Consider the following 17,231-nt stretch of genomic DNA (forward strand, 5'->3'; position numbering starts at 1 on the left):
CGAAAATCGGTGCGGTACACAATGTAAACTTCCGGTTTATCGTTTGACAAGTTTGGGAAGTGTCTCTCATTACCCATTATGGCACTGACGGAAAAATACACAGGGAAACTGACTGAAGCATTGGTACTAGCTAGAACCCGAGCCACAGATCTTGAAAGTGTCTGCAAACTAAACTGTTGGTAAGTGGACTGTCGCTCCGAAAAGTAATTTATGAATGCGTTCAGTCGAACCCTCTGACACTGACAGCGCCACTGGCTCCGAGTCTTGACTCTTGAGATTGGCAAACTTGTGTCAGTCATGCTCACCCCTTCTTTAAAGGCGTATACAACTGGCCTACCACAGAAATCTACAATGGCCATCGTTAGGCCACAATGGAAATTTTGTATGGAAAGGACGGACAGTAACTGGGTAGGCTACAATCATTAGCTGATCTCAGGGTTAGACCTGGCTTGGTTGACTTACAGTTGTACCCTGTATACGAACATGCAAACACATATTGACAGATGTTCACACTGCCGGTCACTGTTTTTCCTTTCGAGGCATGTCAGGGTTTTCATATTGGTCCATGTGTTAGGACAGTTGAAAGATTTCAGAGAATTTGAAAATAATGATCATGTTTAATGAATGTTAAGAAGCTTAATGGGAAAGTTTGAAAGTATTGAAATATCAGCTTTTTCTTCGCAGATTCAAAATTTGCTTATTGTGGACAATAATTTTACATTATCAGAAATAACATATTCTTTTTTTAGTTGCAGCTTTTTCTACGTATATTTAAAATAATAACAACCCAAAGACGTATAACGTCTTTGAATATCCATAAGCATTGCACTTTGGCATAAATGATTGCTATTGACGAATATTTTTTACATATGGAACAATTTAAATCAGTCGCCCTTGAGTCCTCCCGCATTCCTCTGTAACAAATGAATGAAAATATGATACAAATATCATAATTACAACCAACAGTAGTTATATGTTTAATATCAGGCAGTTAGCTTGTTCGAGGAATGTATTTTACAATATCTACATGAGGGTAAGATATCCCATACATCTGAAGCTGTACAAAGAAACTTGTTCGATGTCACATGTCTTTGTAACAATCTAATATTTTGGAATATATATAGCGTTTAGGGATATTTTGACCCATGTTCATCTCTCAACTGATCACGTAAGTCTATTTCAGGTGTTTCACAAAGGTGTCATGTCTCATTGGTCAGCTGAGATGGCACACATGACAACTATGTTCATGATGTACGTTGCTCTTTAGAAACCATCCACTGAGTTGGATAACAATGAGCAATGAATCAGTATTACCGGCTAATCCTTTGAAAAAATTATGTTGTTTTGACATAAGCACTGCGCACCAATGCAGATATGGGTCTACTTTAGTAAACCTACATACATTAACACTTACTTGTGACAAATCCACTGTGCAAGATAACAGTGATTAATCAAACAGCATATTATCGGTTAATCCTTTTATCAATGTTTTTGGCAACTCAACTACCCATGCCCATCGTGATGAACTGCCACATGCATATTACACAACATGTAATACATTCACCACATCAGACTTGGGATTTATGACCCAATCTTAGATTAAATAATTAGTTTTTGTCAGGTACATGTACTATGAGGGGTTCCACCACTAATTATACCTGTAATAAAGTCATTAATTGAGCATCAAGTGAATGACGACAAATACACAGGTGTAGATAATACCATGAAACATGGAGTAGTAGTTGTTGTATTACATGCAGTTTGCCTGAAAAATAAGGGTCGTTGCTGTTTTGAGTACATGAACAGAATTTCATTTTTGAAAAATAATATGTACAAGTGTTTGCTGTATACTAAATTCAATATTGTACATACACATTTACACACACTGACGAATTGCAAGGTGAAAGGTTATGGCAGAAGGAATCATCCCATCAAATGTGAGAATTCAAGGGGATTCCCCCTCGCTGTCAACGAGGTCCTCCAGTTGGCCCATGCTGGTCCAGAATCCAGTTTGTGATGCTAATTGGCATACAGTGATTATAAAACCGCGCTGACTAAGAGTTGGAGCATTGTTTCCCATTAGAGAAGAATGCCCTATTGAAATTGCTATTAGCATGGGATTATTTATATCCCTAATAGTGTTGAAACTCCTAAGGATAATTGTCTCAATCTCAAGCGATGTCATTACTTTTTGAGCAACTATATTTTATTACCCCCAAAACGGATTAACATTTAGGGTAAAGTTATAGAGTGCCTTTTTCACCAGTTTGTTGCTGTTTGCACATGGTGCCACTTAAGCTATAACCATCATAACCCCTCCTACAATCTCGGCCAAGTATTACACATTCCAGAATTTACTTTTGTCCAGTTTTCAGATTTTGAATCTAGAACCTAGTCAAAATATTTTCAAAGCGTAGACAGAAATCAAAGTTGCCAGTTTGAAACTAGTGTCACTCTGTGTCTGTGACTAACATTCTTTTGATTCTGTTGTAGGGGTTCTAGTATCAAAGATGTCAGTATTGTCCGACAGATGCCAAGTCTAGAAGTCTGCAGTTTAAGGTACATCTTTTTCCTGATTTGAATACATATATTTGTTTTTTATACTTATGCCTCTTTTATGATGTTCATGTACTGGGCTGTGTTCCACAAATCTGCCTTGTTGCTAAGGTTATCGTAACTCCCATACTTCAGCATGGGATCATGGTAGCCGTAGCACTTAAATCGCTTTGTGGAATGGGGCACTTGTAGTTATGTCGGGTTAAAATTTGTTGTTAAAATGAGGCAAGTTTTATGAAGTAGGCAAATCCTTTGTCATGTGATTTATGAGATGTTACATAATGATAGGTAAGGAATAATCATATTTTCCTCTTTTACTTGTAAATCTGTTTCACCAGCCAAAATCAACCTGTGATAATCTTTGTACAATGTGTCTTTACTTTTCAGCGTCAATGAAGTCGACACATTAAGAGATTTTGCACATTGCCCAAACCTTCAAGAATTGTACATTAGAAAGAATAATGTAAAGAGTTTAACAGATATCCAATATCTGAAGAAGTTACCTAAACTGCGAATGTTATGGTTGTCTGAGAACCCATGTGCGACAGAAAACAACTACCGTATGACTGTTCTGAAAACTCTGCCAAACTTACAGAAACTTGATAACAAGGGTAGGTATTTTTGCTGCAAACAGACACATTATGTAGTTAATATTGTGATGAGATAATAATGTACCATGGGAAAATATGGAAGATTTTTGTTACGACAAATAGAAAGTGAAAAGACTAATAATTCGAGGGGTTAGTGCCAGAACCACTTATCTCCATTTTCCCTAGATGTGAGAAATCCCACTTCAAAAGTTTGAAATGGTGCTAAAAAGCACCACTTGAAGTTTTATTAGCAATATTGTTTCCAGCCATTGTCATTAAGTGTGCCAAACAGTATATCTTGTTTTTTCAACATAACATTGATATTAACATGTAATAAAGATAACCTGAAATATATACGATGTTCTGGCATATCTCTTCCCCAAAGAAATTCAGCTAGACTTTCAGCCAAAGCGAAGTAAATAAAGGCAACTCCATCTGGCAGCATAAACATTATACAGGAAAGGGGAAATGTGAGGCCCAGATCCTTGTAAACAGAAGTGATACATTGTGGCCCTGATAAATGATAACATTCCTGCTTGCGTCAAATTACCCCAAACACAGGACATACGTTTATGCTTCAGAAACTTTCTCAATGAGCAAGCCAATTAATAGCAATAACAGCTTATCTCCCGACAGCTGGTAACGGCTCAACCACAGAGTCTGCGTGACACACAGGCTGATACCATTATCCTGGTGTAAGCTGACACTCTAAAGCATCGCTTGCTACAAACACGTGGTTATAATCACTTACCAGCTTTAACGATTATCTGGCATTGCCTAAAAGAACTAAAGTAATGTCAGTGTTGCCTTTACCAAACATTGTTCATTTTATTAAATGCTGTACATTTACATTTACATTGCATTGTTTGTTTCAAAACTAAAAAGCTAATTAGTCTGCAAAATTAAGTTAATGTTAGGCTGTAATGCTAATGAGTGGAAATGTGTCACACAAAGTTAACGGAGAAACGTTATTCTATAAATTATAGATGAATAGAAGATCCTTTTAAAACCTTTGTTTATGTAAATATATATTCTTTTATAAAACAGTGGGTACATATTTAGCTTATTATCTATAAACCAGTATATAATATGTAAAAAGTGATAGATAAATAGATAGACAGATCTGTACCCAACGTTCAATTTTCAAAATGGTGACATAACTCGCAGTATTCACAAAAAATATAATACTTTTTCCAGCTGAGCTTCATTCAAAGTCAATTTATGAACATACAAATACTGCAGTTCTTAAGATCAGTTATCTCAGATTGTATTCGGATATCCAACCTACCTGTCATAAGACATTTTAATGTGGTTACAATCATTTTACGTTCCTAACAGTAAATGGAATTCTTAGCTTGAACATTCACGCGATTGTTGTGGCTCACTAAAAAGGAAATAAATAAGGAAGTAATGCAGGAACTTGTCAGATATAATATAGCCAGGATCAGCATTTCAGCACTGTCAGACTTCCACAAATCTGAGTCGGGTATTCATGTTTAACTGCGGCATAGTATCTCAGCGGGCTGGTACAATAATATTGGCATTAGTCCGGACTAGTGCAATCACACGCACTTACGCACGCGCGTACGCGCGTACGCACACATAGCTATATTAGTGCGATAATGAACACAGCACCACAGTCACACATCATATTATGCAATGTCTGTGTCATAGTCTTCCTCCATAGCATCTGGTACCGGTAGACAATCAGGTCTGTTACCAGTTGGGAGAGCTTTGTAGTACTCATGATATTCGCTTGGAATAATACCAGATCTACAAAGAGATAACAAGTCTTTCTTCTTCGCATGTGATATTTCTTGCTTCCCAGTGTATCTACAAGTAAGGGAGTTGGTTGTGTTCAGAGGTCTACCTCGTCTACTGCCTGCTGTAACCTTGATTTCTCTGAACTGCTCATCATTGTGTTCAGTTTTGAAGTAAATGCTGTCAGGGCTAGTCTTCATAAACCGCAGCCAGCGAACATTTAGCCAGTTAACTCTACCACCATCCGTGTCCACTTTAGTATTTTTCAGTCTTTGATGTGCCAATTTCTTGAAGTCCATTACATCCGTGTGTTTGATTGGAATAACGAGATAGGGGTCCTTCCTTCTTGCCATTCTGATAACAGTATCCCACTGGCTGGGAACAAAAATACTTGTCTTCTTTTTGGCGAATTCAATACTGGAGTGAATTGCATCGCACTCCATTTGGGTGTGTCCTGGCTCCAAGAATTTATGGTCAATGACATCAATGTGGTCAGTGGTAGTGACAGCATGAAGTAGGGAAGCAGCAACATATTGGTTCCTATTCTGCCCTGTGCATGTATCTGAATACAGGATAACATGGTTGATGTTAGGAGGCATTGCTTTCAACTGTATTTGTAAACATGATGCAATTTCGCATGAACCTCTCTGGGCATCAACCTCTGACCACAGAAAACATGTACCGCTCTTGTGAACAGCATCATGCACTGTGAAATTATAACAATTCAGTTTTCTCATATAGAAAATTTCGCTAACTAGCGAACATGGCGTGTACAATACTGCCTCAAGGTCAAATGTTCCAACAAAGACAGAGGATTCTGTCAAGGCAAGTGCTTTGTCCTTAATCTTTGCCTCTCGAGCTCTGATTTTTCTGGCTTGGTGTTCATTGAAATCCTTTGTTAATTGTTCTGTCAGGCAACCAGTGTCTCTTTCTCTGTAATATTGCTGACAAAGCGAACACTGGTCCTTCTTTGGTACATGGAAAGAAAAATTATATTCTTTATTGAAGACGTTTCTGTAGAGTGATGAGGACACTGGTTCTTTGTTGTCTGCAGCACACCTTTCCTTATAAAGTTCATACATCTTTTTAATATTCAATTCTGGTCCTAAAAATTGCCTGTTTGTATCTTTTCTTGTGTAGTGGGCATCCATCTTAGGAAATGACTCAATGTGTTCCCTTACTTTTGTCAAGCGATCACTGGCAGTTTTATTGTGTGGCTTATGTCTACCGCGACGTTCTGTGCTCCCAAAGGTTCCCTGGCTCTTGTGCTGTAAGGCATGGCTGATGTATGACTCCCCAATGTCAAGAGTCTTCATGAAAAACTTCTTGCAAACAAGATGTCTTGTTCCTTCCCACTGTAGATTAAATGCCCGATAGACTTGGCGTTTCTTTTCCACCTTTCTTTCACTGTCATCCAGGTATGTACGGGTTTTCTTTTCATCAGTGTTGGAACAAACAAAATCCTTTTGCCTTTCATATGATGACAAGCTTCTAAATGCTTTAAATATACTGTGTCGAGCTTCTTCGGGGATCTTCTGGGTGCACTTATATCTACATTTTGAGCAGTCGACTGCTTTAACCGATTTTCCTTTCATGGTCTTCCCTTGCTGGTTCACATATTCCATTCCACCTAATCTCAGGTGTTTCCTTTGATTTTTTAACCATGTCTCGGGCGTCGCACGTCTCTTTCTAAACAGCACCTTTCTAGGAGGTGTATGGAAGGCTGACGACTTTCTTGGAGTTGCAGATCGAGATGGGTTCTGTTTGTTTGGGGTTGATGCTGTATTACCTGATGACACTGTGTCGGCACCATGCTGTGAAGATACTGGAACTGGACTTGAAGTATTTGAACTGATCACAGGGTCTTCTGGCATTACATGGTTGCGTTCATTTACAGCAGTACAAGAAACATCAGAGATGCTGATGGACTGGAGACAACTTGCAGCTGATGTGGACGTTCCAGGACAGGTAGCTCCAGAAGCACATGCTTCTGTTGTTTCATGTTGAGTACTTGAGTACTGAGAAGATTTTGTGATGTTATTTTCTATCATTGTGTTTGACAAATGGTTAGCCAGTGGTGTGCATGCATCATAATGATCTTCAATACCTTTTATGGATGTAAATGCGAGGATTATTCTTCTCTCAGTGCATTGTTGACGAATTGTAGGTTGGACATTAATTACAGGAGTTGATGCCTTGCTGGAGAAAATACGGACACCACGACCTGACCAGTTAGCAAGTGCTAATGGCAGGAAATCAGCAACCTTATTGGTGAAATATCCATTCCTGCGAAGATGTTCCACTTCCAGTGAATAACTTTGCCATGTTTCCAGGTTGTTTTCCTCCACTTCAGCATAGAAATCGGAATAAGTGATGATATTATCATCAAGATGATCACACAGTTGTTTCCTCAGTTCACATTCACTCACATTAAGTTGAAGTGCAGAAGCCTTAAAAAAGCAATTTCCATCAGCCGGTACCTTCAGTAACTTGTATCCATTACAATGCAGAAGTTGTTCTAATCTCTCCGTGTGAAACTTTTTCATTTTAGATTCATACATGTAGTTGGTATGACTTTCATGTAATGTCTTCAGAACAACAGTTTCCTCCAATTCCCCACTTGACCTTTCATGAAATTTGCTATGAACAATATTCTTCTGATTTGGTATTGTCAATTCTGTTTCCGATTCAGTGGTGTCAGACGAGCATAAATCTTCTTCATTCGGAAGGTACTCTTCTGATGATGTTTCGATGCTACTTTCAACATGTGTATGTCTATATTTCCCCAAATAAATTAAAGGTTCGTCATCAGAGCTGTCAAATTCATTTTCATTTCCTCCCTCACTCCCCCGTGGCTCTATGTAGTCTTGAGGGGCTTTCATATGCGTTGCCGACAAAGGATCTGTGTTGTCAGTAGTTTGTACCTGATTAGCATCCATGTTGGTTGCCGTCAATGGATCTGCGCCGTCAGTGGTTGGTAGCTGATCAGTTTCCATGTTGGTTGCCGTCAATGGATCTGCGTTGTCAGTGGTTGGTAATTGATTAGCTTCCATGCTGGTTGCCGCCAATGGATCTGGGTTGTCAGTGGTTGGTAATTGATTCGCTTCCATGCTGGTTGCCGCCAATGGATCTGGGTTGTCAGTGGTTGGTAACTGATTAGCTTCCATGTTGGTTGCCGCCAATGGATCTGGGTTGTCAGTGGTTGGTTGCGGATTTGGTTCCATGCTCGTTGCCGTCAATGGATCTGTGTTGTCAGTTGTTGGTAGCTGATTAGCATCCATGCTCGTTGCCGTCAATGGATCTGGGTTGTCAGTGGTTGATAGCGGATTCGGTTCCATGTTGGTTGCCGGCAATGGATCTGCGTTGTCAGTGGTTGGTAGCTGATTAGCATCCATGTTGGTTGCCGTCAATGGTTCTGCGTTGTCACTGGTTGGTAGCGGATTCGGTTCCATGTTGGTTGCCGTCAATGGAACTGGGTTGTCAGTGGTTGGTAGCTGATTAGCATCCATGTTGGTTGCCGTCAATGGATCTGCGTTGTCACTGATTGGTAGCGGATTCGGTTCCATGTTGGTTGCCGTCAATGGAACTGGGTTGTCAGTGGTTGGTAGCTGATTAGCATCCATGTTGGTTGCCGTCAATGGAACTGGGTTGTCAGTGGTTGGTAGCTGAGTAGCATCCATGTTGGTTGCCGTCAATGGAATTTGGTTGTCAGTGGTTGGTAGCGGATTCAGTTCCATGTTGGTTGCCGTCAATGGAACTGGGTTGTCAGTGGTTGGTAGCGGATTCGGTTCCATGTTGGTTGCCGTCAATGGAATTTGGTTGTCAGTGGTTGGTAGCGGATTCGGTTCCATGTTGGTTGCCGTCAATGGAACTGGGTTGTCAGTGGTTGGTAGCGGATTCGGTTCCATGTTGGTGGGTGGTTGTGGCACAATAAGGTGTAATATCTGATTGTTCTCGATAATATTGCAAGCTTCCAAAATGTCTTGATCTTCGAAGTCAGAATCAAACTCACTCATTTTCCAATGCCTATAGAAAGAAAACAAAAAACAAAAGAAAACAATACATAGCACTGGTCTTGAAATATTTGTGTATGTGACATTATTTCTCAATTTACAATCTAACTTCATGTATCATATATTTACTCTTATGTAAACTTTACTTGTGTTTATGAAAGATGTTTATGTTAAAACCACAAGTCTCACCCATGTCATTTACATACTATTTTATAGCAAAATTATCAAAAAATCCCTGCGATTATCTGAAAACAACCAAGAACACACTAAAAGTTAACGAACACTGATTTGATAATGACTTAAACATAAAAATCCGTTATATAAATCATCAGACGTGTTGTTGCGTCGTAACTTTATAACAATATAAGAGATCAATTTTAAAAAATTAGTAAAATAACAGATAATTTAATTCAATTTACAGTTTTACTTACCTTAAACGTATTTATGTTGATGAAAATAATTTGGACTATGATATTTCCGTTGTAAGACGTTTGTGTAGTGGGGTTTATCTTCGACGCCAGGACCAAGTAATGACCATTAGTATAAGCTGACTGGAATTTAGCCCGGGAATCAGATATAAACATCCTGGGCCATAGAAGGCTAGCACCAGTTAACATCATCTGGTGCGGGGGAGCGCTTATCTCTAATCGTAAACACAAAAAGCCAGCACATCTCAAATGCTTATCAGTTGTTACGGCTCTCCAATTAAAGGAGTCTTAAGCCTATATCAGAGTGCTAGAATGTGTTAATTCTCGATACGTTTTTCTGGCTTAATAGAATTGAGTGAAAACTTTAATGTTGTGTATACCAGCATGTAGTATTTTAGTATAGAACATCCTGGCGCAACACGAGAACAGAGTTAGGTGATAAGTTGTTTATGTCTTGTTGAATATCTTTTAAAATATACAATGTAGTACATAGATATTTTGGCGTAGGATTATATATGGTCATACAATGTTTTGAAAGTCATAAAGTCAATTTTAATATTTTACAAGATAATGTGTTCTGGCACTAACCCCTCGAATTGATGAGATAATGGAAAATAATAAGTTTAGCCGACGTTATAATTTACAGAAAAGGCTTCATTCAAATAGGAATAAATTGACAGTTACGATTTCTTCTGGGAATTGCTGAGGACGATAAGCTTACAAGCAAAGGACTATAAGAACTATAATTGTGTACTAAAACTCTTTTACAGGAACACAATGTGACACTGTGTTAAACGATATATCAAGAACATGGAGAAAATATTATTTATTTCATTACCGTGTTACAAGATTTAGACACAAGCAAGTGCAATGAAACATTTGAGAAAAAAGATGTTTTAAGGCTTTTTTCCCCTCCAATGTCTATATACAATTTTGTGAATATGTTACTTTTTTGCTCTTGAACATATGTTTATACATTGGTTTAACATGTTGTGTTCATATCTCTCTGATCTAGCTGTGACAGAAGATGAAATCAACCAGGCATTGGATGAAGGAGATGATCTGCATGCCTTACCTTTGACACCTCCTGCAACACAACCGATCAAGTCATTCCTGTCAGACCAACCTCTACACCAACGAGATGTAAACCAACCTGCATCAAAACCAACTGAAATCCTGCATATTGACTCCGAGTTGGAGAATGGTGATGGACATGGAGATGCAGCAGATGTAGTTGAGGTTGCTGCTGCGGAGACAGTAACACAACAGACAGTGCCTGGTGATGGCCAGGGGGCTGATATGTCACCCGACAGTGTGGCCACAGCACAGCAGGACCCTCCGGGGACAGATTGCCCCCCAGACAGTGTCAACACAGCAGCAGCACAGGGGGATGCTCTGTGTGTGGAATCCTCCAGAGACAAGGCTAAGGAGGAGGCAGTTACACTCAGCTGGGAGGAAACGAAGTAAGTAAATACATCTGTTGTTGAGTTGATGTTTGAGGAAAGATTTATATCAAATGCGTACCATGTATCTTAAAGTCATAGATGCAGCCATAAAATCATTTCACTGGATTAACTCCCTTGATTTTTGCCACGCTGTGCGCAGAAGTAGGTCACACACTGGTGAGCATAAGCACACAAAGGTGTATGTTTGTCATGGTCTGGCAGGGTTTAAAAAAGAGGTCAAACAATCAGGTTATGCACCAAACTTGCTATATCGCAGTATAAATACATAAGACAATTATTTCACATTTGTCACATAACATCTGTCAATATGATCATTACAAACAGTTCAGGAGTTAATGTTAAATAGAATTAATTATCACAACTCATGATGATATGCAAATTCAGAAAATCTACTTACTGTCACAATTATTGTTATACATAATCTATAACATTGAAGTTGTTGGGCACTCTGGTTTCTCTTCACCTCGCATAAATCTTTCGCCTTTTACTAAAGATTTCCGTGGGGAGGAACAACTCAATGAGTCTATAGACTTATTTTTTAAACCCTACTTTGTAGGGTATACATACACCAAAGAAAGAACAGAACAAACTAGTTGAGTATTTAGAAGTAAGAAAACAGTTGCAAATGTCTTGTATAGTGGCATAATTTTAAACTATATGTTGTAGTAATCCAACAACAAATTATGGCCTAGAGTTCAGTACACAAACTTTTTAATAGCGTCACATCAGCCCAGCAACAGAGTTGTTGCAGTCATCTAGTGTGCATTAGCTCCTCCCAGTGATCTATCATCTCTACAAGTTATATCATAGAATAAGCCCAGCAATGTTGAAAGTTTTCAATATTTCTTTACTTAAGATAGCATGCAGTTGGTATTTTACAGCACACGCCAGTTTATGAAGACATTTTTATTTTCAGCATTTTTTTCCCCAGTTTCAGCTTAATTCATAGAGCTGAAAGGGTGTACGGATCATGAATGGGAACTAAAATACACTTTTTCAATCATATAGTTTTCATTATTATGCACATGAATGCAGTTTATGAGGTATTTAATTTTTGATGGGTAAGAACAGTGTATGCATGTGTATGCACTACAGATACAGGATTGTACATGAATGCTTTTTCCTATTTTTCAGTCGAATTCGGGAGCAGCTAGGCCTGAAGCCATTACCCAAAGCTAAGATCGTCACACCAAGGTCATCCTCTACAAGTCTCACTAAGTCCAGAGTAAGTCTTCTGAAGCCTTGTTTAGTCAGATTTACAGTCATTTCTATGTACATCTGCTGAAACATAGTGTATGAATGAAGAGTGAAGAGGAAGTAACAACAACAACAACAACAATAACAACACACATTTGTCAAGTAAAATCACAAGTTGGCAAACTATTGTTGCCTGTGTGAAGCCACCTAGGCCAGTGTTTCCTTTGGTATTTTTATCTGTTGGTCATGTTGACCGGTAGCAAATGGATATCCCTTTCCTTGATAAAATTTACAGGTCCCGTGATCACTAATAAAAGATCGAAGACATTTGCCACAACTGTTTTCGAACAGCCATATTGATGGTGATTTATTGCGTTATAACGATAAGTGTGACATCATCAAAGCTACCGACTTGACAGTGCATGTGTCCTACATGTCAACATTGTAGTCATGTGAAGTACTGTACACCTGTCAGAACAGTCCGTCGTCATTCCGAATTGTGGTGCACCTGTCATGATTAAAAGGAAGAGTGAAATAGTGTGTACACTATAATTTAGACAAACGTTTATGTTTTGTGAATAGGTTTCAATTTCTTTTTTCTTTTTGAGTTTTAATGCCAGAAAGGCACTGAAAATTGACACGCCAGATTTTTAGACTTAGTGATTTAATGTTTGCAGTGATTCACATGATACGATATGCATTTTTCAATGGATATATCAATCAGACACAGGGACTGACAGCCCTCTAATTAAGCTGTCCCAGTCGTATTTTACTGGTCAATATCCGGTATACCGGAGAACGGAAACATTCCATCCTCTTTAGGATGGTGTAGACAATCTTAAAATATCCCAATTGCTGAATGTCATCAATTGAACAGTGATATGATAACAAAGGTGGAAACTTAACAACGGAAGCCAACAGCTTGTTAGTGGTGATTAGCAATGGACAAATGGAAGCCAGAGTTTAATTAACAGCGCATTCTCGAAAGTGATTTGCTTGTTGTTTAACGGCGCATTCAACAATATTCCAGCTATATAATAACAGCTTGCAAATAGTCAAATTTTGATCAGACAACCCAGTGATCCATATTGTGAGCAACGATCCAAGCTGTTGGGTACGATGACACTCAATAAACCATGTCACGGAGTCTAACCATCCGATCTATTTGGCTGCCTCTTATGACCAGCATAGGTTGCTGGGACCAATTCTAACCCATAATCCCCATAGGGTTGAACAGAGTGCAGCAGGGCCCCATTCCTCAAAGCTATCTTAGCGCTACGATGATCGTAAGCCTATGTCAAAGTATGGGACTTACGATCACCTTAGTGCTAAGATCGCTTTGAGGAACGGGGCCCAGGACATTAATGAACTTGCAAAACATTAAAGCACTTTGTTGTTGCTGTTGGTCAAACACAGAAACTTCATCCTACCTAGTGATTGTATAAGTTGTTTTAATTCTTATTGTTAGCCTTATTCTATCATGTTCTATGGTGATGTGTTGTAGAATGCTAACATCCTGCAGTCAGTGCTGTTACTTGTCCGAGAACTAGACAGGGACAGCCTCGAGGTCGTACACTCCACAGTCAAAACACGGATGGAAGCATTGTGAAGATCGCAGCACACCAACCATTGCCAAATACAGGACAGTAGCCTCAACATGTTCAACACTGTTACAAGGCATCAAGTGTGATACGGTCATGAAGACTTAATGCCTCGTTTAGAATTTACATAATAGTTGACAACTTGAGACCCAAACATACAGGAATTGGTGGTAACCAATTGTATCCTGGCATCTGATTTTACACTTAATATGAGTATCCGACCATTTAATATTGTGGAGGGGGCCTGGTATATTTTTTGAGACAGGATATTTCTTTCAGTCACTGCTTCAAGACGTACAATTTCTTCACTCTGAAAGGAGACGACATCTATCTTACCCAGTGAACACTTAATTGTTTATCCATTATCATTTGGATTTTTTTTCTCTCTCAAATCCCAGCCCCTAACTCAAACACTCCTCCCGCTGAATATCAAATGGTCTATCCCTAAATGCTAAATTGTAAAATAATAATATTGTAATGGACTCTGATTACCATGGTACAAGTACAGTCTACCGTCCCCCGTCCCTCACTGGTGAGATTATCATAACTGAGTGCTGAGATAGTACTTTAACACAATACTTTATTCTGAAAATTCAAAACATCATTGATTACTGATTTTAAGGTGTAGTCATATTTCCATTCCAAAGTGCCTCTTACTGACATTGAATAACTTCAGATGTACATTTGTCTGTCTCAGTTTCTTAGATCTTCCATGTAAATTAGAAACCTTGGTGGCCAAAGATGACATCATGCTGTATAACTCCCACATACAATCCTTGAAGAATATTCATATTTCTGATCAGATTTGGGAAAATTCATCTCAAAACTTAAATATTTGTTATCTTTGATTTGAACTTTAGTCACACACATGAATAAATGAAAACTAGCATTTTGAATAGGAAATATGTTAATTTATAGTATTATTGGTTGCATGTTTGCATTTAAAATCGATTTTGTGCTAAGGTAATTGACACACTTTGACAGCTAGGAAAACCATGGAGACGATAATATCAAGCAAATGTGTCGGAGTATCATGAAGTCAAATTTTTATCATGTCTATTAATTTATCCACAGGAACATGATGGTGGTTATAATTCTGTTTATAATGAATGTTAAGACTAAATTTATTTGCAATGATATGGATGTAGTTGGCAAAACATTTCACTTTAATGGTTTGTGGATTTTAGCTTGGATCCATCAAATAAAAATGGATCTGAAAATAATTTTGTTACTCTCAGAGGTTTGTTTACTTGGTAAGAAATTGTTTTGGTCAGTGCAGGATGTTATATATTTGCATACATGGCACACAATGCATTTGATTCATTGTTATTTAAGAAGTTAGTAGCTGCTTTGATTTGTGTATTACGTTCATAGTTGTAGTTTTGTGCATTGTATATGTTGAGTATCTCTCAGTTTCCTGTTTGTGAGAATGTGATAGTGTTTAGTATTTATGAAGTATATCAACTTGTGTGTTGCTTTCATTTCTTCGTCCAATTTGCTCAGTCTGCAGGGGTCAAGGCTCTGTGAATCAAGAATAGCTTTAATACACCAGATATCGATCTTTGTAAAGGTGTAGCTTGTACATACGACCGATGTGTTGTAAATACTTCAATCAGTTGATATATCAACAGACAGGCTTAACAATATTATCAAAAGTACTTTTGTTTACTTGATAGAAAACAAAGAATCGCGGAGTGAACGTGTCCTTTGAAATATGAACATGATTTGTATGTTCTTGACATCAATTATTATGAGAAGGATATAATAACTCTAAAGCCTTTCAACATGGGGAAGGTCAAGGTTATTTTCAATAGGTCCATCAGTGTTTTTGTCCAAATGTGGTCAAGAATGGTTTGTGTTTTTTTGTGTTACTTTATCATATCACAATTCGTCATTCATCCTGAACCTTGTGCACAGAAGTCGGACATAGATATATGTCTTGCCATTCAGAGAGGTGAACATTGATGCATAAGCATAGTGACTGTCCTGACCCCTGATCTTGCATAGTAATCAAATATCCGTCCTTTGAGTGAGTGTACTTAAGTACTCAAAAATAACCTCAAGTCTTTACTGAAGATATAAAGGAGCATATCAATAAACAGTATAGTTTTTACAAGCATTGTGGTGTATTGTTTTTGTTTTTAGTTATATATTGTTTGTTTACTTTGTGAATTCATATGATGGTGTTTATTTGATAGCGAGACAATGAAGCAGTTTAACTGCACAGTGCGGTGTGTGAGGAATGCCCGACACAGATCATCGGTTGTGAAGTTCATTATGCTGTTCAGATGGGTTCTCTTTTTGTAATATAAACAATAGACTGCATTTCATTTTTCCAGAATGTTCCAGTGGAATCAGCTTAATACTCCTAATGCAATAAGCTAACAGCTTTTGTTTTTATGTTAGAGAATGATAAACAGGAACAGTATCTTGTCTTGAAACATTCTTCCACATCTTGCCGACAGAGCTCCAGGGACCATCATGTTTCTACGGAGTCTTTAGATTGTACACCATGGACTCTTGTATAGAACAGATCCCATTGCCCCTGCTTGAGGGAAGAACTTACTAATCAGGATTGAATGGTTATGGCACTGATGCCTTCAGTCACTGGTTTGCCTGGCCCGGCCTTGTTGCCATGATGTAGATGGAATATTGCTCACTGGGGCATAAAACAATATTCACACTTTGTTGGAGTCAGTACTGATGACAAGTATGACAGTGTTGCTGATACTGAGGCATGGGTGACCGATTTAGGTACTTTTTAATTTTTCAACCGTCTCAACAATATCCGAGTAAGACATGTTTTCTGACTGATCAGATCTTGTTACCTGTAAACAGGCTAGAATCTCCCTGCTTGTCAGTGAATCGGTCCTGGTGAGATCAGTAAGTACCAGGGCTTGCTGAAGTTCTTGTTGCCTGTTACCAGAGACTGAAGACAGGCTAGAATCTCCCTGCTTGTCAGTGAATCGGTCCTGGTGAGATCAGGAGTACCAGTGCTTGCTGAAGTTCTTGTTGCCTGTTACCAGAGACTGAAGACAGGCTAGAATCTCCCTGCTTGTCAGTGAATCGGTCCTGGTGAGATCAGTAAGTACCAGGGCTTGCTAAAGTTCTTGTTGCCTGTTACCAGAGACTGAAGACAGGCTAGAATCTCCCTGTTTGTCAGTGAATCGGTCCTGGTGAGATCAGGAGTACCAGTGCTTGCTGAAGTTCTTGTTGCCTGTTACCAGAGACTGAAGACAGGCTAGAATCTCCCTGCTTGTCAGTGAATCGGTCCTGGTGAGATCAGTAAGTACCAGGGCTTGCAGAAGTTCTTGTTGCCTGTTACCAGAGACTGAAGACAGGCTAGAATCTCCCTGCTTGTCAGTGATCAGTCCTGGTGAGATCAGGAGTACCAGTCCTGACTCTCAGGCCAATCGGCAGTCCCAGCAAGTTTGATTCAAGTATTTCCAATCCCACTTTATTTCTCTGCCCAGTTTTATGATGTAGATCAATCTAGCACTAAATAACCTAATTACAGATAAAGTCCCAGTTTCACAGATGGCATAAATTACAAATTTGAAACCTGGCCGGGAAATGCATTTACCATGGTCCTCTTTGAGTGAATGTTGAGTTACATGAG

The 17,231-nt window shown here is 38.7% G+C and overlaps 1 protein-coding gene and 1 non-coding gene across 2 annotated transcripts; both read left to right on the forward strand.

Moving 5' to 3' along the window:
- The first annotated feature begins 23 nt into the window (after window positions 1-23).
- Window positions 24-15,731, forward strand: LOC124116110. The gene is made up of 6 exons (XM_046477338.2): window positions 24-179; window positions 2,494-2,559; window positions 2,944-3,167; window positions 10,364-10,811; window positions 11,949-12,039; window positions 13,516-15,731. Exons 1-6 carry the CDS (start codon window positions 79-81, stop codon window positions 13,618-13,620), a joined length of 1,035 nt encoding a protein of 344 aa, XP_046333294.2. The 5' UTR covers window positions 24-78; the 3' UTR covers window positions 13,621-15,731.
- Window positions 11,258-11,373, forward strand: LOC124116131. The gene has a single exon (XR_006858068.2). It is a non-coding gene; the product is annotated as a U5 spliceosomal RNA (small nuclear RNA).
- Window positions 15,732-17,231: the final 1,500 nt, after the last annotated feature.

This window comes from Haliotis rufescens, unplaced genomic scaffold, assembly GCF_023055435.1.
Source record: "Haliotis rufescens isolate VD_foot unplaced genomic scaffold, xgHalRufe1.0.p SCAF_4, whole genome shotgun sequence".
Classification (NCBI taxonomy): domain Eukaryota; kingdom Metazoa; phylum Mollusca; class Gastropoda; order Lepetellida; family Haliotidae; genus Haliotis; species Haliotis rufescens.